This window comes from Ambystoma mexicanum, chromosome 12 (assembly GCF_040938575.1).
Source record: "Ambystoma mexicanum isolate Mex_15411 chromosome 12, UKY_AmexF1_1, whole genome shotgun sequence".
NCBI lineage: Eukaryota > Metazoa > Chordata > Amphibia > Caudata > Ambystomatidae > Ambystoma > Ambystoma mexicanum.
The window spans coordinates 28715651-28743265 of NC_090936.1; the positions used below are offsets into that span (position 1 = coordinate 28715651).

Sequence of the window (27615 nt, forward strand, 5' to 3'; positions counted from 1 at the left end):
CTGCCCCTCTTTGGTTATCTCGGAACTTGACTAGCATTTGGGTATGTACACCCTCGCTTTTATCAACAATTTTTTCGATTATGAACAGATTTACATAAATGTTGAATCATTGCTAAACAACCAATTGTCTAATTTAGTAATCTGTCAATGTTATTTTCTGCATTTTTTCACCCCCCCCTTTTTTTTTGTTGATTGTAATGTATGGATTTCCTTTCATATATTTGTTACTTTCATAAATGATTACTCATAACAGCCTTGAGGATGACCCCATGGGTCGAAACACGTTCGTCTGTGACCGCAATAAATCACTTTCCACATTATTGGACTTCTGGCTTATTCAAGGACATTTGAGCTGTCATCTTACTATTGAGGATCTGACCATTTGAATACTGAGTCCTCTGCGTACCACAACTGCACAAACTCCACTGCAGCCATCTACCACCCCTCCAGTACCACCAGGACATGATATATGGGAAAGGAAGGCAAATCTAATGCTTGCACCCACAAACCCCATACATGGGCTTTCTGGCCAAGTAGTGGGTATGGGTCGGCTGGTTGGCCCACCCAATGTTACTGTTTATGGTTTTATACAGGCCTACATTTGGGCCTCTAGTATGGTTCTGCTGTGGGAGCCTACCCACAAATTACATGGTTTGAGACAAGGACAAAGGATGAACACAAGATGTACCAACACGCATATTGACCCTAGCAACAAAGACTCCACGAAACCACAGCCTAGAGGAACCCACACAATCACAAAATGGCTAAACTCACCTTAGTGACCCTAAAGATCCAAGGTCTGGGCCACCCTATAAAGTGCAGGCTAATGCTCAATTACATGCAAGACCTACAGGGGGATATCCTATTCCTACAGGAGACCCATCTCAACATAATTGAGGCGGATAAACTAACACAGAGGTGGGTGGGCACAGTCGCACACACACACCAAGCCAAGGGAAACGGGGAGTGTCCAGGATGGCCTGGTCCACAAGCGGATCCCCTTCCAACTACAACACACATGCAGTGACAAAGAAGGCCGATATATACTGATGCAAGGTCGGATCCAACAACACTCAATCACCCTGCTAAACATCTATGCCCTCACAACAGACACGCCATCCTTCTTCACCCACGTGAGGGAAACCTCACCATAATAGGCAGAGACCTGAACGTAACCTTAGACCCAGAACTGGATCGCCAGGGGCCTAAGCCCAACAATCCACACAATATAAGGAAAAGAGCGATCTTCAAAGCACTAATGTCTGACCTACAATTAGTTGACATTTGCAGAAACACCCACGGGGCCCACCAAGATTTCACATTCTATTCCCTATCGCCATAGCAGCTACTCCCGTATAGATTACTGGCTAATGCCAGCTAACACAGCACGCATGGTAACCAGCTGCAATGTTATGCCGACCACTCTATCAGACCATGCCCCGGTCACACTCCAAATCATGCTCCCAGACACGAACCGCAAACTCCCGACAGGGCGCCTAAATCTATGCATCCTGCAATACCCGGACATACTAGCGCACCTACAAGATGACATAGGCAACTTCTGGGAAAACAACGAAATAACAGACTACTCCCCCTTCAAATGCTGGGACGCATACAAAGCCTTCTTGAGAGGTCAGTGAATCTTGCGATGGGCATATAAACGGAAAACATGGGTAGAGACAGGAGCCCGCCTGACGGAGGAGCTTAAGCTGCTGGAAAAGCGGCACACAGCGACCCGTGACGGCCAACTACAACCCCAACTCAAAAAATTAAGAACAGAGATTAAATAACTCACCACAGACAGGGCACAAAAATCGTATACAAACTGGCCACAAACGTATTATTTGGCGAGTGACGGACCCTTACATTTAATGGAAATCGCACTCAAACAACGTCAAGCCGCGCATATGATAACTGCCATCAGAGACAACACTAACAATATGGTGCTAGGGGACGAACAAATCAACACAAGATTCGTTGAATATTACTGTGCATTATACACAGCAGCCGATACATGCACCCCCCCAGGCCATAGAAGCCTTTCTGAATACGAAAACCAATCCCCCCTGAGTATCTGAAGATCAACTGGAGGACCTAGATGCCCACATAACGGCCGCAGAAATCACCTGGGCAATTCAATCCCTTCTTAGGGGAAGGCGTCCGGGCCCGTCGGGAACCCAATAGGCCTTTACAAAAACATGCTAGAAGTAATAGCACCGAAATTGGAAGCAGTCTTCGAAGAAGTGGTCACCCAGAAACAGCTACCAAGATCTATGCTAGCAGCCAATATTATCGTATTTCATAAAGGTGGGAGGGACCCGGAAGCATGTGAATTATGGGCCAATCTCATTAATAAACTCAGATGCCAAAATATTAGCGAAATGCCTGGCACAAAGAATAGAAAACTCACACCCGTAGCTAGTACACAAAGATCAAATGGGCTTTATAAAAGGCAGACACTCTAGTGATAACATCCACAGGCTCCTTCACGTAATTGCGGGAGAAAGAGACCCCCAAAACGCCATACTGGCACTATAAGCAGAAAAGGCGTTCGAAAAATTTCAGTGGGAATTTATGTTTCATGTCCTACCTAGCTACGGCTTCCCCCGCGCCTTATCCAATTAATTAAGCTCCTGTACACAGGTCCGACAGCCTCAGTGGTCACCAACGGGGTGGCCTCTGCAGAATTTCCATTACAATCCGGAACGCGTCGGGGATGTTCACTATCACCACTTCTCAACGTTCTATCCATAGAATCCGTGGCAATCAAATTACGCATAGATCCAAACTGGTCGGGGATACACCAAGGGGAGGAAGAACATCGGGTCTCGTTCTACGCGGACGACCTACTTCTATACATTAGCTCTAGTCCCACAACTCATATATCAGGCTACTTTTACAGGACATAGGCCTGATGGTAGGATATAAAATAAACTGGAGCAAATCGGAAGTTATGGCCCTAAAACAAGACATTCCCTGGGACCCAGGCGGGGTGGCACCGTTAAGCCCTCAGCTCCGATCCATCAAATACCTTGGAACATATATTAGTGCCTCAAAGGAGGAACTCTGTGACCTAAATTATCCACAGATCCTGAGGAAAATAAAAACAGACTTAGAGAGGTGGGACACGCTGGCCTTATCCATGACAGGGAGGATAAACGGCCTGAAGATGAATTCATACCCTAAGCTAATTTATATAGCCATGATGCAACCGACCTGCCCAACATCAACCAAGCTAAAAGACCTAGATAAAGCCGTTACAAAATTCGTCTGGCGAGGGGAACAAAGCATGAGCCCGCCTCCCCATATTACAGGCGGACAAGACAAACGGAGGCCTGGCAGCCACCTCACTAAAAGCCTACAATCAGGCGGCGCAGATTAGTTGGATGAAAAGTTGGTTAAATGCAAAGACGACGCCAGTTGGCGGACCATAGAACTAGCCCTGCTGACTCCATTAAATCCCATAGAGACCATAGACATACCACCACACAAACTCTTGCCGCAACTCAAAACTCACCCGATAATAGGACCAACACTACATCAATGGCATAGACTCCGGGCAGCACAAGGGGCACTAACCAAGAACATATCAACAAGGGCCAGCATATGGTCGATCCTATCATATGGGCTAACACGGACAATACACTAGAACCAGACAGATAAATGGGCAAACACACGATTAATGGACATCACGGAAGAGGGAGCACTGACACATTTCCAAGAAGCATGCTGCACACTACGACTGGGGGTGGGGGACTGGCTAACATACCACACCATCCTGGCCACGATCCACGAAGGATGCGTTTATCTGCTTTACAAAGTTCTTGTCGCTCTTGAAATGCTGCTTTCATCCCCTTGAGATATCACATCTCATGCTATAGGAAGACGAGAAGGAGGATGTCGGGAAGCTCCTGCACAGCCCAGGGATAAGGCCACAAGCTTAGCAAAACGTAGGTTTAAGGTGTGAGTGCCTTAAAGAACACAAGCTGGTATCCTTCCCACTGGCTATCTGGTTTTCAACAGCACTCTGCATCCCTTTCTTTCGGTCAATTAGTCTCCTTCAGCCGGGCTCGGAACAATTGTGATTTACCTTAAACTAGCGAAGACCTTCGAATGTGCACAGTTTTAGCTTGACCTGTTGCGTGACCACTACGATCTCGTTATTCCTTTTTCTCACACTCAGCATCAAGTGGATACCTGACAGAGAATTTCGAATCAGCGCCCACGTGGTGCCAGACCACTCTGTGTATGGTATCTTTTGTTGCCCTCTCAGAGTTCAAAATGTAAAGTTCAATTAATTCTTTGGTTCCAATTATATTTGCGTTGCTCTCTGCAAACGCCTCACACAATGTTCTCTTTGTACAATATTGCAGCTTGCAACCTTGGTTCAAAACACAAGCTGGTTTGATATCAGTCTCTCCGACTCACTGGCTGTGCTGTCTTTTTGGACGCTGCTTTGTTGTAGGAGCCAAGGACAGTACCACAGCAGCATTCGCTCCTCCCCGCCTTGGTTATCGACGCAGGAGAGCCGTGGATACCTCTGACACACTGTGCAGGTTTGATCAGCCTTAGTTCCTGGTCTTCGGTTTCTCACTTTCCAAGGCTCCCGAAAAAATAACGGTCTTAAGAGGTCACGGGTACTTCCCTCCTTGCCACTCTCTATGGTCTCGCCGTATTTCTCCTTGTATTAAACTGCCATCTTGGAACTGCTGTTTCCTCGTGTGCTTTGCCTCGCTCAGAGTGTGCTTTCGTTCTCCGCCTTTTATCCGTGTGGGGAAGTGTGATGGAAGCCAGGTGTGTAATAATCCATAATTGCCTGACCTTGCCTGTCCATGGTGTTGGGACAGGTCAGGTATACGGCTCTGGTGTTAGTCCGTTGTCGCTCACAGTGAACTGTCAGTGAGAAAGTGTTTGTGTCAGAAAAGGGGGAGGGTGAATTCCTAGGTATCCTACCTGATAGGATGGGGAAAAGGTGTTATTAGAAAGGGGATACAGCGTCTCCCCTTCCGGTGTCCCACTTCCACTCCCCGAACACCCCTCATCCAGGTGATCCTCACGCACTGGTCCTCCCCCAGGAATTCGATCCAAAAGCGATGGCCGTGTCCTGGCCACCTGGATGACAGATCCCTGTGGACTAGCGGGTGAGACACCTTCAGGTTTCTCACATGTTGTAAATAAAATTATATACCAACCAATATGCCACCTCTGTATCAAACTTGTACGTCTGGACCCTTACAGTTGGTAGAGGCATAACCCATGTAGAAAGGCAGATGCTGATAAAGTGGCCAAAACGTTGTTGACAGAATTCATACCCCGATATGGATTGCCTCAGTATACTGTGACAAATTGGGGGACATACTGAAAGAAGCAGTAGTGACGGGACCTCAACGAGGTGGACCGTTTGGTCAAATAACTACACCTACACGTAAAAAGCAGAGTACTGCGGAGCCAACGCAGAACAGCACAAGTAGAGGAGAGAAGTGTCAGGGGTCAGAAATGTGAGGTGGACAACTTTGTGAAGATTTTTCAAAAGATGCCATTTTATTAACTCAAAAGGTTGGACACACGCCTCACTATCCCTACACTGATGAGGATTTCCCTGCCTAAAATAAACTAAAGGAAACACTCTCACATTAGGTTTCTGTCGCTCACACTTGTATATACAACAACTCAATGAGGTAATATATGGCAGTTCAAACAAAGCAAATATCAGTTATGTTCACAAGCTGTCGCTCCTTATAATCTGGGAGAATTCCCCTTCCCCAGATTTAAGCGGGGTTCTATTCAATAGTTCCAAAAGGGTAAGGAAAGCCTGTCTTGTAACAAAGTTTCAATTCAGTTCTGTTGATTCCAACTTGACAACAAAATGTTCCAACTTGAATTCAACCAACAGGTCAAAAATGATGAACAAGGTTTTCCTCTTTCTACTCGTGACAAAGAGCTCAAAACAACTTCTTCTCATCAACAAGATGCTCCTCCTTCCACTTGTGACAAAAGAGCTCAGAACTACTTATCATCACAAAGTGTTCCATAGTTCATTAGGATCAACAACAATGTCTTTATCAACATAATTATGCAACAGTTCACCAAAACACTTGTTTTAACAATGTTAGATATTTCTGCAGCAGTTCACACAACACCAGATTCCACAATATTTATGTGTCAGGATGACTCTTCATCAACTCACAAAAACCTTTTAGAGGTTCTACCATTTCTTCTTCAAGACTTAACCACACCACGGAAATTCAATGACGGCCAGCTGTTCCACTCACCTGCCAGGCCGACTAGTACAAGTTTCTCTGCCCTGGTGTACTCTCCTGCCAGGACAGAATAAACTACTAACTACAAGTACGTCTGTGGTAAAGATGATCTTCCAACAAATTAGCAATGTCTCTTGCTTTACAACTTCAAGTTTAGGTATGTCTTCTGGGAAAGCAAGAACCACACTGGTGTTGTTTGTTACACTCTTGTGATTCCTATATGAAATGCAGGTTATGCTCCACTCCTCCTGAATATCCTCTATCGGAAGGACAGCCCTCCTGCCACTGTTGTTTCCCCACTCCTTTATTAACCAAATGCCGAAAATGGATCTCTCTCAGTTTTACAGTTCTTTGGTTTTGGCAATGTGGGTTTAAGCCAGCTTCTCTTATGAACCCTTTCACATATGGACAATATGTTTCAGAACAAATGGACTTGTTATTAGTCCCTTTTGTCTTTGTCAACATTGATTGATATGATATGATAGTTTATTTATATAGCGCCTATACACAATGTGTTTCAAAGTGCTTTAAGGCAAGGGAGGGAACAAGAGAAAATACAATTACATTCTTACAGGCCATGAACAGTAAGGATGTGAAATTAACTATCGCACTCGGCCTGAAAACATTTCAGATAGTGCAAGAGCTATGACATAGATATGGAAGGGAGGGGGAAAGAGTGGGAAGGAAATGGAAACAGACAGGCGACTACTGTACTAGACCAGACGACATTTCAGATAGTGCTGGGGGGGGTGGGGCACAAGGGGGGGAAATCAGTAAGGGGAGGGTCGGAGGAGACATATGAGGTTGCTATCATACTAGGTCCAGGGACAATTCTGATAAAGTGCATAGAAGAAAGTAAGGGGAGGAGGGGAGGATATAGGAAAAGGGAGAAAGGGAGAGGAGGAGAGAACAGAGAGTAAGCAGTTAAAAAGAGTGCAGAAGCAAGAGGGGAGAGCAAATACAATTGCAGAAGTCAGAAGTAACTCATAATTTTGCAAGCCTGGATACAAGATGAAGATGGGAACAGCATGATTCAGGGCCACCATGAGAAAGGGTGACGCACCATGAATCAATGAAGTCCATAAAAGTAAAATCCAGCATTGACCACAAGACAGTGATGGTGAAACCAGAATGTATCAGGACTCCTGCAGAAGTAGGATGGGGGGGGGATCAGAATCAAGCAAAACAGGCAACACCTGTGTGCGAGAGGAGGGGGGGCACAAGGGAACATCACGTGGGGACCAGAGGGGTGGGGGTGGCCTGTGGGGACAGAGGGAGTAAACACATGCTGGAGCATGCTTACCTACTGTCTGAGCAGGGGTTCTGCCCTGGATCCTCCTGGTCCAAACATGTCCAAACAGGAATTGCCCTTTTTAACTTGCCTTGGTCTGATTCTCTTTTGGCTTTGGCATTAGTTGCTTGTATTGGTATCTTGTAATATTGCCCTCTTTTGGTGCTGACTGGTATTCTGACACACATAAATACAATCACACCTTTCTGGTCTGTTAAGTTCTTATGCTGCCACTTTCTCCTCTTAACATCAGCTTGGTTTTCAACTGGATTATTGTTCAAATTTACATCAGTGAGGAATTCAAGATATGGATTGTTTTGCCCCTTTACTCTCCTTCCATACTTATGAGTCCCTGGCTTGGCCAGTAGGAATTCAAAGAGCATTCTGCAATCACAGTACAACAGTGAACTCACCGGGTCTGGCATGGGCGTCCGCTAGCTGCGTGGCCTCCATGTCTTCTACTGATTTTCAGGACCCAGAAACCTTCTTCCTTTGGTCCCCTGTGACCCGCGTCACTCGAAAAAAAGGAGCGTTCTCTGCTCCAGAGGCTCCCCGGTGCTCGACTGCCACCGGAGCCCTCCTTACTCCGGGGAAAGCTTTCCAAACATACCCTTCCCGAAATCCAACGCCCCACTACGCAACCTGGGTAATCAAGATCTCCAGAAGAAGATACCCTACCAGGACCAGCAACTGCTGGACATAAGAGTGGTCCGAGCGTGTCCGCTCTCCTCAAGATTCTGCTTCTCCTGCAATGTGGAGAAATCACGACTACTCCACCTCCTGCTGCTACTCTCCTCTCTCATGGCCTGCACCCGATGGGGCCTTTTATGCCTCTCAGTCTCCCTCAGGTGTGGGTCATTAACATTAATACGCTGCAACTTGCAGTCTTGTGCCTCTGCAGCCCTCTTCTTCGTCCCAGTACTTTGGGATTTGTGGGATTTGTAGTCCACAATATACAAGTCAGCTTTTCTACTGGAATTATCAACACCAAGTGCCTTTCTTTCCTTATTTATATTCCTTAAATGAGTATCATAAGGATTTAAAGGTAGAGTTCAGTTTTACAGGCGAATTATGATTTTCCACATTTAAGTTGGTCATTTTTAAGGACACATTTTCAATACTCTCCTGTGATTTATAGGAGCTTTAATTTCTATGTAGGTCAGTGACTTTAAAGAGGCTTTTCTTCCTTCCATTGCATAACTGGTTATTATTGTTTTCACTCACAGTGAGATAGTTAACTAGGGAAATTAAAAGCTCTCTCTGACAAGAGGCCATCACATATTCTAGTATCCCTAACACTTTCTTCTTGGAGGAAGATAAATACCGTGTCTCACCCAAAGGAGTCCTCCTGTTCCCCTATGGCCCTTCTCCTGCCAGGTGATCCTACCGGCTAATACTACCCCTAGGTTCAGGATCAGGAATCGTATGCCTTTCCTTGGACACCTGGGAGGAGACTTTAGGTAGGGTCCTTGTGAGGACTCTGCAGGATTAATCACAGAAACCAGGCAGGCCGCCAACACAGATCTCAATCCCCAGAAGAATCAGTGATGTGACGCAGCCAAGAAGCCGGTAAATGGAGGCACGGGAGACACAGAGGGGGTATGAGGGTGGTGGAGAGGAACATTGAGCTGTGCATCGGGAGTAATCAGCAATATCAACTTGGTTTTGCAATAAATTTGTTTTTTTTATGGAGGTTTTTCAGAATGGCTATCCAACAACTCCTCTCAACAAAGTCATTCCAACAGCAATGTGCACAAATATCACTTTTCCAAACTTAGATATGGAAAGCAACCCCGCTCTTCATTCTAGTTGCCAGGTTTGTTATTTAATATCATATTTTTGGTTTAAAAAACCTTAACAAAAAAAGTATTCTTTAACATATAAGAAACCTATACATTGAATAAATAAGAATTATAAAAGCTCTTATTTACTTAAACAAAATCATATACTCCATATACCCTAAAACAGCTCAAGATAGGACCTTAACAAAGTCTAGCTTTTTGAAAATAATACTACTTAATAGTTCCAAAATCATTTGGAGGATCTAATTTTCCAGGACTTAAAATAACTATTATAGCCAGGGCTTAAAAATGTGCACTCCCCACTAGCCAATGATAATTGTCTCTTGGCAAGTAAAAAATGGTGTGCTGTGTGCATGTGTAGACTGTGAGGTAACGAGTGATGTGTTATGACGGATAGTAGCTTGCAACTTGAGAATTTGACCACTGCTCTCAGCTATACCACAGATTTTATACTGCACTACCGAAAGGCCAAGAACACGTGTTTTACATGCCTTCACAACTATGCCCCTGCACAACTATGCATTCAAGTAATGACAATATAATAATAATCTTTTATTGTGATTTAGTTCATTTTGAACTTTACACAAAAGGAAAGACAAAACAATTTTTCCAGATAAAATTACGTACATTATCACAGCATATGATATGATATGATATGATATGGTATTTGTAACGCGCCTATACACAAGTGTTTCAAGGCGCGACGAGGCAGGGACGGAGGGAAACAAGGGGAAGACAGACAAACGATCCTACTAGGCCAGGTGTCATTCAGATCGCGCAAGTGCAGAGGTAAGGGGAAAAGGAGAAAGTGCAAGGGGAGGAGGTGGGGGGGAAAGTGCAATACAAGGTAAGTAGCGTAATAAAATAATAAATAATAAATAAAAGGGCCAGCTGGTGGCAAGTGCGAGGTAAGTGCAGAGCAAGTGCTGGGAAGGGGGCTGTAGGGATACAGTGACAGACCCACAGTGCAGGGGGAGCCAGGGAGGCAGTGCAAGTGGAGAGTGGCTGGGCCCTGGACCGAGGTCGCTAAGAGTGGCCAAGATGCAGGTTTAGTGCAGAGTTCAGTGGGGAGTTAAGCAGGTTTAGCAGGGGAGAGGGAGAGAGAAGGCAGAAGCGAAGAGGAAGGTTTTAAGGTGCTTCCGGAACCGGAGATGGTTCTCCTCAAGTTTCAGGGAGGCAGGAATGCTGTTCCAGAGGGAGGCCCCTGCTGCGGAGAGAGATCTACCCCCAGCTCGTTGCTTCGAGAAGCGGCTGACCATGAGGGAGTTGGAGACGGATGAGCGAAGGGCTCGTGAAGGAAGATATTTAGGAAGAGAGAGTTGAAGGTATTTAGGCCCCAGGCCCCAGAAGGCCTTGTGGACAATGCAGAGGGTTTTGAACTTAATCCTCGCAGCCACTGGGAGCCAGTGAAGAGATTTCAGTCCTGGAGAGATACGGTCCCTGGGCTTGAGGCCAAGGACAAGTCTCGCAGTTCTGTTCTGGATAAGTTGCAGAGGGCGGAGAGTGGAGGCAGGCAGATTAAGATAGAGGCTGTTACAGTAGTCCAGCCTTGAGAGAACCAGGGCTCGGGAGACAGTGAGCTTCTGGGGGAAGGAGAGGAAGGGAAGAATACCTCTGAGGAGGTGCAGCTGGTAGTGTGACTTCTTAGAGACGTCAGATATATGAGGAGAGAAGGAGAGTGTGGAGTCGAAGATGACCCCGAGGTTTTTAGCCTTGCAGGTAGGGGCAGGAAGGGGGCCAAGGGAGGCCGGCCAGAGAGCTGCAGGGAAGGAGGGAGTGGGTGTACCGATGAGTAGAATCTCAGTCTTACTGGCATTAAGGCAGAGGTCATTGGCGGCACACCATTCCTGGATAGCAGACAGACAGTCGGAGATGAGGGAAGGAGGGGAGGAGGCCGAGGGTAGCCTGAAAATGAGCTGGGTATCGTCCGCATAGCACTGGAAGTGGGGGCAGAGAGCGGCGATGCGGTGGGCAAGGAGTGCCAGATACTGGTTGAAAAGCCAGGGAGAGAGGTTGGATCCCTGGGGGACACCACAGGTGGAGAAAAAGATGTCAGAGAGGAAGGAGCCCATTTGGACCTGGGAGGGTCGACCGGAGAGGAAAGAGGTCAGCCATGCCAGAGCCTGACCAGTGATACCCAGGTTATCACGGAGACGGTTGAGCAGGATGGCATGGTTGACAGTGTCAAAGGCAGAGGAGAGATCGAGCAGAATGAGAACACAGGGAGTGTTGGAATCGAGGTTCAGGAGCAGGAATGAACAATAAGATGAAGCAAAGTAAAATCAATAGAGTATACATCAACAGCACAGTGGCGACAACAACATTAATTGGATTGATTTGATTGCGTAATTAAATGAATTGAATACAGCACTATGTGAATAAAATAGTAAACAGCCAATTAAGTGACCAATAGCAAGGTGATTAAATAAACAGATTAGGCCTTGTGGGCTACGAAATCCATAACATCTTTAAATCAATCATACATTTCATTCCATAGTATTCATTCAAACAAGTTTTTCTTGAACTCAGTGTTACCATTCTGTGAGTACAGTTCAAAACAATTCAAGTCAGGAGTGTATCTCTAGCTACTTCCCCAACTATCCCGTCTGTCTGTCAGGTACAAATGCTCACAGGAAAGGTCAGTACATCATCCGGCTTACAAGATGGTTTGTGACATAAAATTTCATTTTAGTTTCCTTTAACAGCAAACTTAATACGGTCCTGTCACAACCGTGCAACCATGTTATTACTTTCACTGACTTTGATTGTGACTTAATGTTCCTTACTATTGGTCTTATTGGGTGATGATCGCTTTGTCAGGCGACTGTGATGGTAATAATAAGTTTTTTGCCTGTAGCCAGAACCGATATAAGGCAATTTGTAATGACATTATAAATGTTTATATATTGCGGCAACACAGTCAACATAACCAATGCTTCCAAGGTATATCCCCTGAGGATTTTTTTGAATATTACATTAAGCTTCCATGGGTCTGAACTTTAAACAACTTATTAGGTCAACAGAGCTGAGAAGCTATTGTTGTAGAATATATGACATTCATTTACTTGTGAACGTGTGAGATTCAGAGTGCACCACCACGTGGCCAGCACTGTACCTTGTTCCAGGGGACATTGATGTTAAATCCCGTTCCGTCTCCTTTACCGACAGCATCAAAATCCGACTCCCTCAGTTTTGGCCAGAACTCTTGATGTTGGTAGAGATGCCATGAGAAATACAACACACTAAAATATGAAAATTAAAGACAGAATATGTATTTGAGACTCATATGGCATTTAGTAGACAACATTCTTTAGGGTCCCAAGTAAAAATGTAACCTTATCTATACACTGAGACTATGCTGTTCACCGCTTATAAAGATTTAAAACATGTTCACCCCACATGTAATACTTTTCAATATCAATATTTGTAATCTCGGCAGACCTGCAATACGCTCTTTTCTGCAACATGAGACCCTGCAATAGAGCAAGCATCATCCACCACATTTGTTTTGTTACCCCATCACCAATAGGCTTAAAGACAAACTAACAGCTCCTCGCCACAGTGTGGTGGTGCTAGTGTGAGAAACCAGAAGGTGTCTCACCCACTAGTCCGCAGGGATCTGTCATCCAGGAGGCCAGGACACAGCCATTGCTTTTGGATCCGGTTCCTGGGGGTGGACTAGTGCGGGAGGATCACCTGGGAGAGGGGTTTTCGGGGAGACGGACACCAGATGGTGAGACACAGTATCCCCATCCCTATAACACCTTTACCCCATCCTACCAAGTGGGATATTTAGGAACTGTACCCCCCCACCCCACTCCCTCTACAATACAAACACTTTCTCACGGACAGCCCGCTATGAGAGAAAAGAGATTAACACCCGAGCCGTGTACATGACCTGTCCCAATACTATGACCAGGTGAGGTCAGGCAATTAGTGACCATCAGACACACCTGACTTCCATTAGGCTTCCCCACAAGGATGAAAGGCGGAGCACAAGAGCACCACTCCGAGGAAGCAAAGCACATGAGGAAAGAGCAGTTCGAAGATGGCAGCTCAACGAGAAAGACTGGAAAACAGAAGGGGATCGTAAGGAGGGAAGTTCCCTTGACCTTTTCGACAAGGAACTGTTGCTTTAATGAGCCCTCAAGATTGGAAAGTGCAAGACCCGGAAAATAACTGAAGAATCCTGTATTGTGTGTCGGAGATACCCGAGGCCCTCCTGCGTCAATAATCACAGTTGTCAGAATCACCAGCCGCTGTGGTACTGTCCTTGGCTCCAAGAATAAAGCAGCGTCAGGGAAACAAACACAGCCAGTGAGTTGGGGAGACAGATACAAGACTGGTCTGTGTTGAAGCCAAGGTTGCAAGCTGCAACATTGTATGGCGAGCGCTGGAACCAACATTGTTTGAAATATGTGTGATAAAAGACGCAAGTAAAGTTGAACTGCTGAGGAGTGATTTTACTTTGAAACTAAGATTCAATACCTTCGACAGAGTGGTCCGGCACCGCATGTGTGCTCAATCGAAGGTCTCTATAAGGAATCCTGCTGAAAAATGAAAGAGTTGTAGAGAATTGTGAATGAAGGTGGTTGTGCGACAGGTCAAGCAAAAATCCCACGCACAATCGAAAGTCTTCGATGTTGATACAGTAAAGAAAGTTTGTGGCGAAGTATATAAAGTTGGTTCCGAGCCCGGCAGAGGGAGATCAGATCAATTGAAAGCTTTGTGTTAAAGTGGGTCTGACCTCGACGGAGGGGGACCCGGGCTGAACAGAAAATCCCCCGAGAATTTGTACATGTGAAATCCTGAGAAGAAAGGAACTTTGATGTTTGTCGTGTTGCATCAGGCCCTCTGAAAAAGAGACTTTGAATGGCAAAGAGACTTTGGCACAGAAGGCCATGATGTTGAAGTTTTGAAGTGCACCCTTGTGCTAGAGAAGCCAGACACTGTGCTAAACTCGAGTGTGCTGCCTTGTCCCGTGCTGAAAATGTAGCGAAGGGAAGCCAATGGCTTGAATATCCTGACATACAATTTCTTGAACACTTTTCTTTTGCATAACATTGTTTCCCACACTATTTGTAGTTAGAAGTAAGGATTGGCAATAGGTTTATTAGTATAGGACCTTTTTATTTTGATAGACACTACTAGAACTGCGTTATTATTTAATCGTCGTAGCTTGCTCTCATCTTTAGATTTAGGTTTAGATAGGCCTTTTTCAAATCCAATTGAAGTTCAATAAACACCCTTGAACTGTGATCACTTGTGTATGTCTTACTGTTTGATACCATGCCTTCCTTACACTAGGCACAAAACTACACTGCCCATGCGCAAGGTTTTAGTCATTCCAAACTGGCTGCATGGTCTACTGTCCTGCACGGAGAACACACAAGTCACTCAAGGAACACTTACGCTATTTATTGTTTAATTAATTGTCTGTCCGGTTAAACTGTGTTCTATTGTTTGTAGTGCAATTCTAGGGGGGTACTGAACACTGTGACCGATGGAAGGTATATGTCCAGATAATTTTGTTTTTAATTTCCATCATGCAAATAATTGTTCTTGCTTTTAGAGGTGGTGGGATGCTATCGGAGTTTTGATTAGGGGTTAATGATATAATATTAAGGGGGGCGTTGTTGAGCAGCGAGCTGATGAAGGTCTGAACCGACATCGCTCTGCTCAGACCTGCATATTTTGTGCAAATAATACCATACAGATATATTTTCTCGAATAGTGAACGTCAGATTCAGTGATCGGAAGACACCTCAAGTTTCAGAAACTCCTCAAGACCTTCCTCTTCTCCTCTTCATGCTCTTTAATCCTACCCTGCTAACCTAGCTCTCTGCTCTTCCTTCTCTCCCTCCTTCCACACAGCTTATTGACTGGCCGCCTGGTGTATTTCAGAGTCTAACAGGTCCCACGCACCCCTTCCAGGCCCTCTGCACTTACCGCAAGGCCCTGCACCACTCTGCACTTGTAATAAAAACCCTGAGAGCTTCTCTCCCTGCACTTCTCCAATCTCTACTGATGCACTTGGTCCCCTGCCATCTCGCACTTGCACAATCTGTATACAGCCCTGCTTAAAGATCGTCTGTCTGTTCTCCCTTGTCTTCACCCCTTAATGTGCACTTGGAAAAACCGCAGAATCGCCGGCAGTCCTATTTGCTGTATGTAAACTGTTAAATGTTTCATATTCACTTAATCTGCCTGTGCAGACCTTTACTGTCTCAGAAATTCAAGGGCTCAGAGCGACGGTTTCTTCCTGTGTTCCCTCCCTCCTTGAGCGCTTTGAAACACTTGGCTGTGTACAGGCGCTATATAAATAAACATTACCATACCAGGGGCTACTAACTACAGTTTTCCTGACTTAAAACAGAGACGAGAGACCCTTTATTGGCAGCTGGTGGTGAGGCGGAACTCTGGCGGGCGAACTCGCCAGCGAAGGTGGCATGGCAGGCGCCGCCCCTTAGTGGGGGCTGCCCAGCCGACCTCCTCCCCCACTATTCAACCAGGTCAGGGGTCGGGGATGGGGGAGGAACACGTTAGCCCGCCCCCGGAAGCAGACGGGAGCGCGCAAAACCTGAGGGGCGGGGCAGGGAACCGAGGGAGAAGCAGGCCCCATAAAGGCACGGGCTTTTCTAGACACCAACACATTCTCCCTCGGTTTCCTGCCTCACCGGATCGTGGATTTTGTTTTTCTGCTGCGGTGTCGCTGTTCCAGGTGTGGCGGAGAAGTAGGGGGCCTAGGACTCGGGAGTTCGAGCTGCAGCGGTTTTCGGTTCCAGCCGGGAGTAGAAAGGTATGGAAAATCGTGGCGGGGAACAAGTGTTTGGGGGCCTGCTAGGTTCGTGATGCAACCGACGGATGGCTTAAAGGTAGCATAATATAGCAGCGCCGAGTTAGGGATTGCTAGGAGGGGGAGGGAGGGGTGTTGCAGTATCGTTGCATGGCGCGGGCGGTATAAGGTGCGTCGGAGTGCGGGTAGGGAGCATTACAAGGGTAGGTGGTCGTTAACGAAGCTCTGCCGATGAGTGCCGCTATCCAGGCGGCGTTAGCTGAGGCACGGGGAGAGCCACGGCAGGCGCCTGGGGGACTTGACTCGGGCAGATCTACCTGAACGAAGCGTGTAGGTCCATGTGCAATCACTAAGAAAGGCATTTGGCAACAATGGGTCACCCAATGAACAACGCTGCAAAGCGCTTGTCAGGGCAGATCACGGCGAGCACAGTTAGCGGGAAGAAAAGGGAGGTCGCAAAACATTATGAGGTGTCGGAGTCGCGGGTCATTCCGGGTACTGCGGTTGCTATTTGGTTCTGGCTATATGAGGGGGGCGGCGAGCAAGCTGGACCGTTAGCACTGCCAAATCCGGGAGGGTCTTGGTATGGGAATTATTAATTGGGCACTGCATTATCAAACATCCAGATGGGCAGGAATGTCAGAATTCGCATCGCAGGGCGGTAGTGGGGTTGGTGCTGCCAGCCCCGTGGCTAATGGCGGGGATGGGGGAGGCGTGCTTTGCAAGGCGGCGCGAATACAATTAAATTGAACGACACTGCTGCGCCCATTACGGCTGTCTGAAAGGGAATGGTGGGGCATATGCATTGCGACAAGCGTTCGTAACGGAGAGATTAATACGTGGACAGGGGGTGAGCTAAGAAGAGGTCAGGGTGGAAGCCGAGGGGTGGTTCGATGTTAACGGGGATTGTTGTTGGTTGGTGCACGTGTACTGGGTAGGTCGCCTTTCTCATTGCCATGTCAGCACAATGCGGCCGCACGGGGCTGTAGAGGATTAGTTTGCGCCACACAGCCTGTTACATGGAATTGATAACGCGCCTATACACAAGTGTTTCAAGGCGCAGGTTTGCCGTGTAGGATTGTATTACCACGCGGCCTCATAAGCAAATGGGCAAGCAAGGTCCGGATTGGGGTGACCGCGTGTGAGGTAATGGAGGCTGCTGCGCCATTATACTGTAAGTTTCTGCGATGTCGTTACTTTGATTGTTTCATGGCCCCGCGCCATTGTGGTAATGCTGGTTCCTCGGCCACCGCACCAGTAGGGGGGAGGAGGAGGAGGAGGAGGAGGAGGAGGAGGAGGAGGAGGAGGAGGAGAAGGAGAAGGAGAAGGAGAAGGAGAAGGAGAAGGAGAAGGAGAAGGAGAAGGAGAAGGAGAAGGAGAAGGAGAAGGAGAAGGAGAAGGAGAAGGAGAAGGAGAAGGAGAAGAAGAAGAAGAAGAAGAAGAAGAAGAAGAAGAAGAAGAAGAAGAAGAAGAAGAAGGAAAAAAAAATGCTGTGAGGTATGTTTGCACTCTTTAAAGATTGGGCATTCTAGAAAAGTGGCATGGCGCTGCCAACGGCCATTGTAGGTGTTTAAACCATGTGCGTCGCGCCACGTGGGGGAGAAAGGCCACGAGGGTTTGCCATGACTAACTTATATATGTTCACATTATTTCATTGGTTTTGAAATCCTGGTTGCTTTGCAACCGCGCCAGGAGGATCAGGGGCCATAATGTACGTTTGGGTCCAATTAAATAATTGGCATTATGGGAAAGTGGCCTGGCGCCAACAACTGCCATGATCGTGGAATCATGCCTAATTAGGTGGCGGTGAACATGTACCTTGTGGCCAATGCCGGCACAAAGCCAGCGCCGGTTTGTGACACGAAGGTGACAACGCCAGGCATATAGCACAGCGAGTGCCGCCATGCGGGCATGGGTATGCATAGAATATGGGACGAAGTGGGTAGAGTTCAATGTAGTGGCGCGCGCCATTCACACCACGGTTGGCTGACGCTTGGCCCTTGTTGGAAGCAAGACCACACGGAGCACCACACATTCGCTTCCAGCCCCCTCACCCTGAGCAGAGAGTTGCTGGGGAGTGGGGTGCTCGGTCCGGTACAACAGGGGGCGAAGGGAGGCACAAGATTAAGGGGTACGATCAACGATACGGGTTAATTTGTCATGGTAATGCAAGCGTAAGTGCGGCTTAATGTATTGTTCATCTCCTGGAAGGGGGCTATAGAGGTTTCATTGCAACAAATTTAAAAGCCACCATAGGTACACATGACAATGAAGACATCAATTCGCAAGCAAACGTTACGTAAGGGCACCCGTATTTGAGTTTGGGATACTAATCCAGCAACAAATTACAATCAATACAGGGCCCGTAATCTGTGCGTTGCACGATGGGACGTGAGTGGGCCAGCATAAGTGAGGTAATTAGACATCTTGATGCAGGGTGACCCTGCCGGGACCGGTGGAGTTTCAGTGGCTCACGTCGTATAGGCTCACGACAGGATGCACCATTGCACTTTCATGCGCTTGAAGGTCACCGTAGAACCTAAGCGGCAATTTCGCGGACGGCCACGTCAAGCCAGTGGACACCATGATTGAATAGAGTGATCACGGCAGAGAGGGAGATGGCAGTACACCTTCATCTGTTAAATTTGCATATAGCTGGAGCACCACCAAGGCCCACCTTCTTCACTTATGTTCACCACCAGCTACTGGGGGCCACTAGGAGGCAAGAAAGCATGTTCTGGGCAGCACGATCAAAGGTTGTGGTAGATGGGTACAGGGAAATCTTACCACCTAGCGCAATACATCTTCCAGAATATCTTACTTTCAAAACATTGTCAGGTGGTAAAGGGACGGGGGCACCTCGCAAGCAAGGGGCACGAGGCAAAACGACGGAGGGTGGGTGGCGGGTACATTGTCGGAGGCTAGACCACACGGAGGGTCAGGGCACAAATAACACAACTCAGTGTGACCGGTATGGCGTGCACAGTTCGAGCAAACCAACAAATAATCAAGTGGCAAAGTGGCAGCAAGAGGTGATGGCTGGGTCCTTCCGAGAGGCAATAATGATGACACGATTCAGGAAAGCGCACATGCAAGCACAGCCCATCATGACTCCGTTCGACAAGGAACTATGGCAGCTAGTGAGTTGGGTTAAGGAATGAGGCAGCTCGCTTCCAGAGCGTTGGCTGGGAGCACATGGACTCGATACAAGGCTCACTTCAATACTTTCCTCGAGAACACCAAACAACTGGGGGGAGCTAGTGTGGAAGAGAGGGTAGACTGTTTTGTGCTCTGGGCCAAGGGGGCGGGCAAATCAAGATCATGGCTGGCAGGGCACCTCAGCGCAGAGGCATTTCATAGCCAGCTGGCGGGCCGGCAAGACCCAACTAAGGGCTTTCTGGTAAGAGCAGCACTGAAAGGTTGGGACAGGGGCAGGGGGGCCGCGGTACCAACTTCAGCGAGGAGGCCGATTGATTTTGAGCTATTACAGAAGGTCATGACAGCAACTATGGGGGTGTGCTACTCTCAATAAGAAAGCACCATGTTTAACCCTTTAAGTGCCAAGGGCGAGGTATCTCGTCCTTGACAGTGCACACGCAGTGCCAAGGACGAGATAGCTTGTCCTTTTCGGCACCTTGTTTTGAGCGATTCCTGCCACCCCCCGTTGCGGTACATCATTCGCTGCCAATTTAGGGTGGCCCTCAGCCCCCCCTAAAAAGCAGCCTATGAATTTGTATTTTGTTTTTTGTTTACCCAACTTTGCTTGGTGCATATGGCCAAAGCAGGGATCGCTCAAAACTGTAATCCAACCCCCGGGCTATGTGAGGGGGAGGTCCCCCCTCACTGCCAGGGGGCTGGATTACCTTCAGTTTCACGTCGGCGTGCCTAACGCACGTCGGCGTGAAAATGAAAGTAAATTCCCCGCAGCAGCCATTTTCGGCTGCTGCGGGGAAGAGAGAAGGTAAGAGACCATCTTTGTCCGCCTCGATCTCCGGCTGTATTTCAAGCCAGAGATCGAGGCGGGTATCGTTGGAAAGGGGAGATTCTCCCCTTTACAACGATACCCATTGTGTGGCATTGCTGCCCGCGGATCGGGCGCAGGGCGTGCGATCCGCGGGCAGCAATGCCACTGGATCAATACAGATCCGTTTGTGACGCAAGGGGAGGAGGGGGCTGCTTACTAGGTAAGCAGCCCCCCTCCCCCGTGGCCCCAAGGCAGATGATCACTGCCCCCCAGGGGTGAATACGGGTGGGGAAAAAAAAAAAAGTTAGAGGGAAGGGGGAGGTGGGAGGGGTGTTGGGGCCCTGGGGCCCACTAGACCACCAGGGATTTTGCAAAAAATGGTGTACTTGGAAAGGGGGGGTTCCCCCCTTTCCAAGGACACCACATATATGAGGCATTGCTGGTCACGGACCGGCTCAGAGCGCTCGATCCGTGACCAGCAACCCACTAGACCACCATGGATCCGTTTGTGAGGGGGGGGGGGGGCTGCCTCAAGTAAGCAGCCCTCTCCCCCCTCCCGGCCCCCAAAGCATGTGTGAACCCTGGGGCTGACCATCTGCCCCAGGGGAATGAAAAAAAAAAAGTAGAAATGATGGGGAAAGGGGGTGGGGGGAAGGGGTGGGGGGCCACTAGCCACCATGGATTTTTTATTGAATGAAAGGGGGGGGTGCCCCCCCCAACCGAAGTAGAAAGGGGCACCCCTTGTAACCCTCCCTGGGGGCAGATATCTGCTCCTAGGAAGGGGCATCTGACCCCAGGGAGGGATGCATGAGGTGGACACCCCTATCTGCCCCCAGGGAGGGTTGCATGAGGTGGGGCCCTCCATTTGGGGTGGGGGGGTTGAGGGCCACCCCCGTTGCGGTACATCATTCGCTGCCAATTTAGAGTGGCCCTCAGCCCCCCCTAAAAAACAGCCTATGAATTTGTATTTTGTTTTTTGTTTACCCAACTTTGCTTGGTGCAGATGGCCACATTAGTGTGGCTATCTGCCCCCAGGGTGCCCAAACCCTACTGCCCCATCTATTGGGGGTCCTGCCCCACCTTTTGTGGTGGCCCTCTCCCCCCTCACCCCAAATGGAGGTGGGGTGTACCTCACGGATCCGTTTGTAGGAGGCCCAGGGAGGCCTGCATGAGGTGTGTCCCCCAGCCATTGGGGGTGGGGAGGGGGGCACCACAAAAGGTGGGGCAGGACCCCCAATAGATGGGGCAGTAGGGTTTGGGCACCCTGGGGGCCGATAGCCACACAAATGTGCCCCTGTGCACCAAGGGGAGTTGGGTTACCAAAGGAAAAAAGTGAAAATGGTGGAACGCTTTTTAGGGGGGGCGGTGGGGCACCCCAAAGGGTCGGGAAAGTTTCTAATGGGATGGGGCGTTAACCCCCCCCCGCCCACAATGGAGTGGGTGCCATGTCATGCAGCCCTCCCTGGGACCAGATATCTGCTCCTAGGAACGGACGCCTGAGCCGAGGGAGGAGTGCAGGACAGCCTGCCCCCTTATATGCCCATGGGGAGGGCTACATGAGATGGGCCGCCCCTCCAATTGGGGTGGGGGTGGAGAGGTGCACCCCACTTCACGTTAGAAAATTCCACAGCGGTTTAGGGGGCCCCTCCGCCCCCGCAAAAGGGCAGCCTGCCATTTTGAATTGTGTTCTTCGTTTACTATACCTGCCTTGGCGTAGAGGGGCACATTGGTGTGCCAGTCTGGCGTCGGGGTGCCCAAAACATACTGGCCAATGCAACAGGGGGGGCCAATATGGGTGGTCTGGTATTTGGGTGGGCTGACACAGATAATATATGTTTTGTTTTTCCCTTTACAGGTCTTGAGCAGTTCAAGCTTCTCCCTTGTTATGTATGTATGAAATTTTGGTTATTCCAACATTGCATAGTGGGTGGAGGGCACATTGCTATTGGGATGGGGGTGAACAGGGCCTGTAGTGTTGGTGTTGTGAAGGAAGTGGGTGCTCTGGGGAGGTATTGGGGTGGCCAGGAACACACTTGCCGGGGTAGCGCACAAAACACCCCCCAGTGCAGCTGAACAGTGCTGTTTCCCTGGGAGGGAAGTTTGCCACTTAGCCATCTGTGCAATGTTTTTTTTGTGTGCTGGGTGTTGCCATACACCCATTGGTCTTATGCCAGTTTGCTATCACTGTGCAGTCCAGCCTTCTGTGGAGGTAGATGACTGAGAAGTTTCATGTATGTGGTGGAAGGAGCTGAAAAATGTACAGATATATGCCAGACAGTGTGGATGTGTTATTGGTAGGCAAAGCACTGAATGTAATTCTTTTACGTTTCCGTTGCAGTTGCGGCTACTGAAAAGCTTTTGCTGACTTATGTAAGTACCACATATATTACTTGGTAATGTGCGGGTGGAGGGTTACTGTGGTGGGAGAAACTATGGCTGCAGTGTCAGTGGTATGGGTGAGAAAGGGTAGTGGGGCGGTTCGGGGGCCAGTGATGGGAGTGCCTTGCATTGAGGAAGGTGGCTGCTTTGCAGAAGGAAAAATTGGCCGACATAAGTAGCAGCTCCTTTTCAAAAATGTTGCCGGTAGTAATGCAGATGGTCATTTTTTTCTGAGCATGGTACGCACACTTGATACAGAGAACACTACTTTTACTGCAACGATCCCCATTTCTGTGGTCCTTTTCCAGCAGTCGTCCCAGTGAGCCCCGCCAGGGTCCCCATCCTTTTGCAGGGGGAAAAGCTGTAACGCAGGGTAGCTAGAGGGGCAGGAGGGGTGGGGGGTGAAGTCATTGGCCTTGGGCGTCCATCTCCCAGATGGATATTTTGTCCCTCAAAAGCAGCAGTGGGTGCAGGGTGCCCCGGCACGGTCCCCATCCCGTCCTAGAGGGGAAAGCTGCAGTGCTGGCCAGGCAGAGATGAAGGGTGGTGGTGGTTGATGTGTGTGACCTTGGCTGCCTCTCTGCCTTGGTAGTCGAATGGCCCCAAGTTCACCAGTAGTTCAGGAGCTGCGCCCCAATTTCTCACAATCAAAGTGTCCAAAATTGCATGCATGTGTGATGAATGGCGCACATTCTGTCAGAGTAACTATATTCAGAGAGGTTACAAAGCACCCTTGCTGCACAGGTCATATCCTCTGTCAGACTAGTCACCCTGCCAAAGTGTAATGGTGTAGCATGTGCAAGTCACCTTACCACCGTGCAGTGCAGGCGGTGGGCCACAGAAGCAGACAACCTTTACTGATTACAATTGCCCCAGCACAACTGTGTTATTGGCACAAGGTAACATACTGTCTTCTTCACCTCTTTCCCACCTCCTTCCCCTTGGCATGTCAAAGCATTCAGTATGTTTGTGCTGCTTATTTCTTAGCTACCCATCACCACTTGCTTCGGCCTACATCAATTTGCTTGGCCTTGCATTAATTTTGTCCTTGTGAGCTTTCCCCTTACAATAGACACCCCTATGTGAATGAGCAGGTGTTTTTGTCAAAAGTGTGCCAGCAGTTGCCTGGAAGGGCCTGCCATGTACTTTATTTATCTTCCCTTTCTGCTTCTTCATTGCCTATGGCTTTTCAACTCACCCAATCACTAATACATGCATGGTTGCTTCTCACCTCGATTTCCCATCCACAAGCATCCCATGGAGGAGGGAATGGTGCAAAACGTGGAAAACGTGCGAACGTGGTACCCATCTTCAAGAAGGGAAACAGGTCAGACCCTACCAGCTACCGACCGATCGCTCTTCTTGATTCGATAGGAAAGTTGTTTGGGTCCCTACTGTTAAACCATTTTACAGCATGGGCGAACGAAGCCCCCTGCCAGGACAACTTACAAACCGGCTTTAAAAAAAACCTGGGTACAAACGCCAACATAATAATATTGAGTACCTTGAAAAGTAAAATCATCGAGGGACGCCCACGCCTATACATCGCCTTTGTCGATTTAACCCAGGCTTTCGATAAGGTGGACCGGGAAAGACTATGGATGAAACTGGTCCAATGGAAATGTCCGCCAGACATACTAAACCCCATCAAAGTCCTACATGCTAACACTTCTATGCGGGTACGCCTGAACAAACAAGGACTGTTAACAGATGAGATAACAACAGCCAGAGGAGTCAAACAGGGCTGCCCCCTGGCCCCAGCTCTGTTTTGGTCCTACTTAGGCGACTTCCAAGACACAGAAAAAGAGATTCGAGCCTTCCCTCCTAAACTCGGAGGCGATCAGATCAGTCATCTCCTATATGCCGACGATTTGATTCTTCTGGACAATACCCCAATAGGCCTACAACGCCAACTCACAAACCTACAACAATACATGACGGTAAACAATCTAGAAATCAACCAAGCAAAAACCAAAATGATGGTCATAGAGAAATCTACGAAAAAGAAACCCATTCCACCCTTAAAACTAGGCTCAACAACTGTCGAGAAAGTTTTGACCTTCAAATATCTAAGGGTCATCCTAGACAGCTCACAAAGAGACAACGCGATGAAAGAGACACTACAGGGAAAAGCCACAAAACTAGCTATACAAGGAAAAGCCATTGACATTAAATTCGGCAGATTCTCGATTATACCAGTACGAGACTTCTATAAAAAGAAAGTTATACCATCTTTGACATACGGCGTCGACGCAATGCCAAGCCTCTCCCAAGATCTGTGGCAAAACCTGGAAGCAACCTTTTGGAGAACAGTCCTAGGTCTCCCTAAATCCACGCCAATAATACTGATCAGACGTGAACTTACTCTTTCATCATTAAAATCAATTGTCGATTGCAGCAGTGTCTTGCTCTATCGGAAGTGCATCCAGAAAGACGCTTTATACGCCTACAAGTTGATAAGTGAAGAACTTCGTCTCGGAACCTGCCAAATGCTCATTCGTTGGGAAACAAAAATTTTATCCATCTTAGACTCAGTTGCCTGCAGCACGGAGGACCTCATCTGCAACCCAGTCAGAGTCACCAAAAAAATCAAGGAACTGGACTGGATTACCACCATCGATTCTGCTACCCGATATAAACTCACTAACCACCTTCCAGCGTTTTGCAAGAAACTTGACTCGGTCCAACCATACCTGAAACTATTCCCAACTAGGGCTGCGAGAATCTACTACTTAAGAACCCGACTTAACCTTCTGGAAACAAATGAAATCTTAGCGATCAGACACTTATCCTCTACCAGCAACTGCCGGCTCTGTAACACAGCCAAGGAAACAATACGTCACCTTCTTCTGTCTTGCCCGATAACGACGGACATCCGCCGCACTTATCTGAAAGAAATTTTCACAAACTTCACCTTGCAAGATGAGGAATCGTGCTGGAACAAACTGATAGACGGTGACAAACAGTCATGGCAGCTTGCAACAATAAATATCATGACCTACATCTTAAACGTGCTTCTTCCGCTGCAGACCGCACGACAAGTTCCATCAACATGACCACCAAACATGCAGGACATTTCCCTTTTCTACTTCTAGATGCTCCTGACGCTCTGGAATTTTTTTTTTTAAAGTCCAACCACTCTGAAACCTTTGAAACCTTTGTTAAAAAATCTTTCAGATTATAAAAAAAAAAAAAAAAAAAAAAAAAAAAGGAATGGTGCAAAGCATGTTGGCTGTTTCTGATAGGTAGTGTGGCTGAAATCCTCGTCCCCACGCTTGTAATTCTGTACAGTTTAGCGCAATAGTACATTGTCCATAGATTTTTTGTTCTCTTTCTTTTAGGTGCAGGTGTGTTGTAGCTGTCTACCCACTTGTAGGAAAGCAGTCAACTGGTCCTTAGCATTTCACGTGAGTGTTTGCAAAGTACTACTCCGTTTATTGTAGCGTGCAGGGAGTACGTCATATTGCAGAGGGCTGCTACAGTTTGTGAGCAAAGTCTGGACCTTTTGGTGTACTTGTGTGGAGTAGGTTTGTGGCACTGAATACCACTTACTGTGCTACGTTCCATACTTTCAGAAGCACACATACTTATTGTTTCAGTCTTCATCTGGTCTTTGGGCAGTGAAGGGTTCCATAGCGAAGGTACTCATGGCTTCTCGGCGATCAATGTCTGGTGCGGAGGCATTAGCTGCAGTGATGGAGTCTGGCTCAGAGCAAGGCACAGATGTGTACATGCATTCTGAAACAGATAGTGCTTCTAAGGGGCAGGAGGGAAGTGATTGGGGAAGTGAGATGGCCATTGACGAAAGTCCCTCCTCCCACTCATCATCGTCATCATCTGATGACGAAGAGGAAGGAAGAGTGCGTCCACCTTTTCGCACACTTCCCACACGCAGGGGACCTGTAAGGGGGAGGGGACGTGCAAGACGGCCACGCAATGTGGCAGTTCCTGACATGACTCAAGAGTCGCTCTGGGTGCCTCCAGCAATGGCTCAGCCTGTTGTGCCCCTTTCACTGGTATATCAGGGTGCACAGTGAATACAGAAGGGTTTCAGCCTATTGATTTTTTCAACCTTTTTGTTGATGATGGGTTCATTGCAGATGTGGTTCAGCAAACCAATTTATACGCTGCACAGTTCATGAGGTCTAGGGGTCCCACTCTGAAACCCCACTCCAGAGCACAAGCATGGGTACCCACAAACGATGTTGAAATGAGACAGTTTTGGGGTCTCATTCTGCTCATGGGAATTGGACACAAGCCGTCTGTTGCGATATACTGGTCTACTGTAGCACCACTTTATTGCCCGTTTTTTTCAGCTACAATGAGCAGAAATCGCTTTCAAGCACTGTACCGTATGTTGCACTTCAATGACAACTCGGCAGCATTACCCAGAACGGACCCAAACTTTGATAGGCCGTTCAAACTGAAGCCATTTCTGGACCACTTCACTCACCGATTTGCAGAGGTGTATGTTCCTAGCCAGAACATATCCATTGATGAATCGTTGGTGTTGTTCAAAGGTCGCCTAGTATTCAGGCAATACATTCCTAGCAAGAGATCACGATATGGGATTAAAATGTACATGTTGTGTGAAAGTACCACTGGGTATGTCAGCAGCATGAGAGTCTACACCGGTAAAGACTCTACCCTAAATCCTCCGGGCTGCCCAGCCCATTTAGGGACAAGTGAGAAGATTGTTTGGGATCTTCTCACACCATGGCTCCACAAGGGACATCATTTGTATGTAGACAATTTCTACACTGGAATTCCACTGTTCAAGGAATTGTTCAATGTGGGCACACTGGCATGCGGTACAATCCGCAGTAACTGCAAAGGCTTCCCCAGACAACTTGTGTGTAAGAAGTTGGCCAAGGGACAATGTATGGCATTGCGGCAGGATGAATTGTTAGCAGTGAAATTCTGCGACAAAAGGGATGTGTACATGCTAAGTACTATTCATGATGAAAGTACTTCAGCTGTCCCTCTGCGCAGGCAGACTCATCAAGTGTTGAAGCCCAATTGCATTCTGGATTACAACAAATACATGGGTGGAGTAGACAATAATGACCAAGTGCTTGAGTCATACCACGCTGAACGCAAGTCGCGTTTCTGGTACAAAAAGT

The 27615-nt window shown here is 47.9% G+C and overlaps 1 protein-coding gene across 1 annotated transcript in view; it reads right to left on the reverse strand.

Annotated features, from left to right (window-relative positions):
* HDAC10 (histone deacetylase 10) overlaps window positions 1–27615 on the reverse strand; it is a 706011-nt gene that overhangs the window by 372425 nt on the left and 305971 nt on the right. Inside the window, exon 8 of the mRNA XM_069627848.1 lies at window positions 12469–12595. Within this exon, the coding sequence (XP_069483949.1) occupies window positions 12469–12595 (127 nt within the window). The remainder of the gene's footprint in view (window positions 1–12468; window positions 12596–27615) is intronic.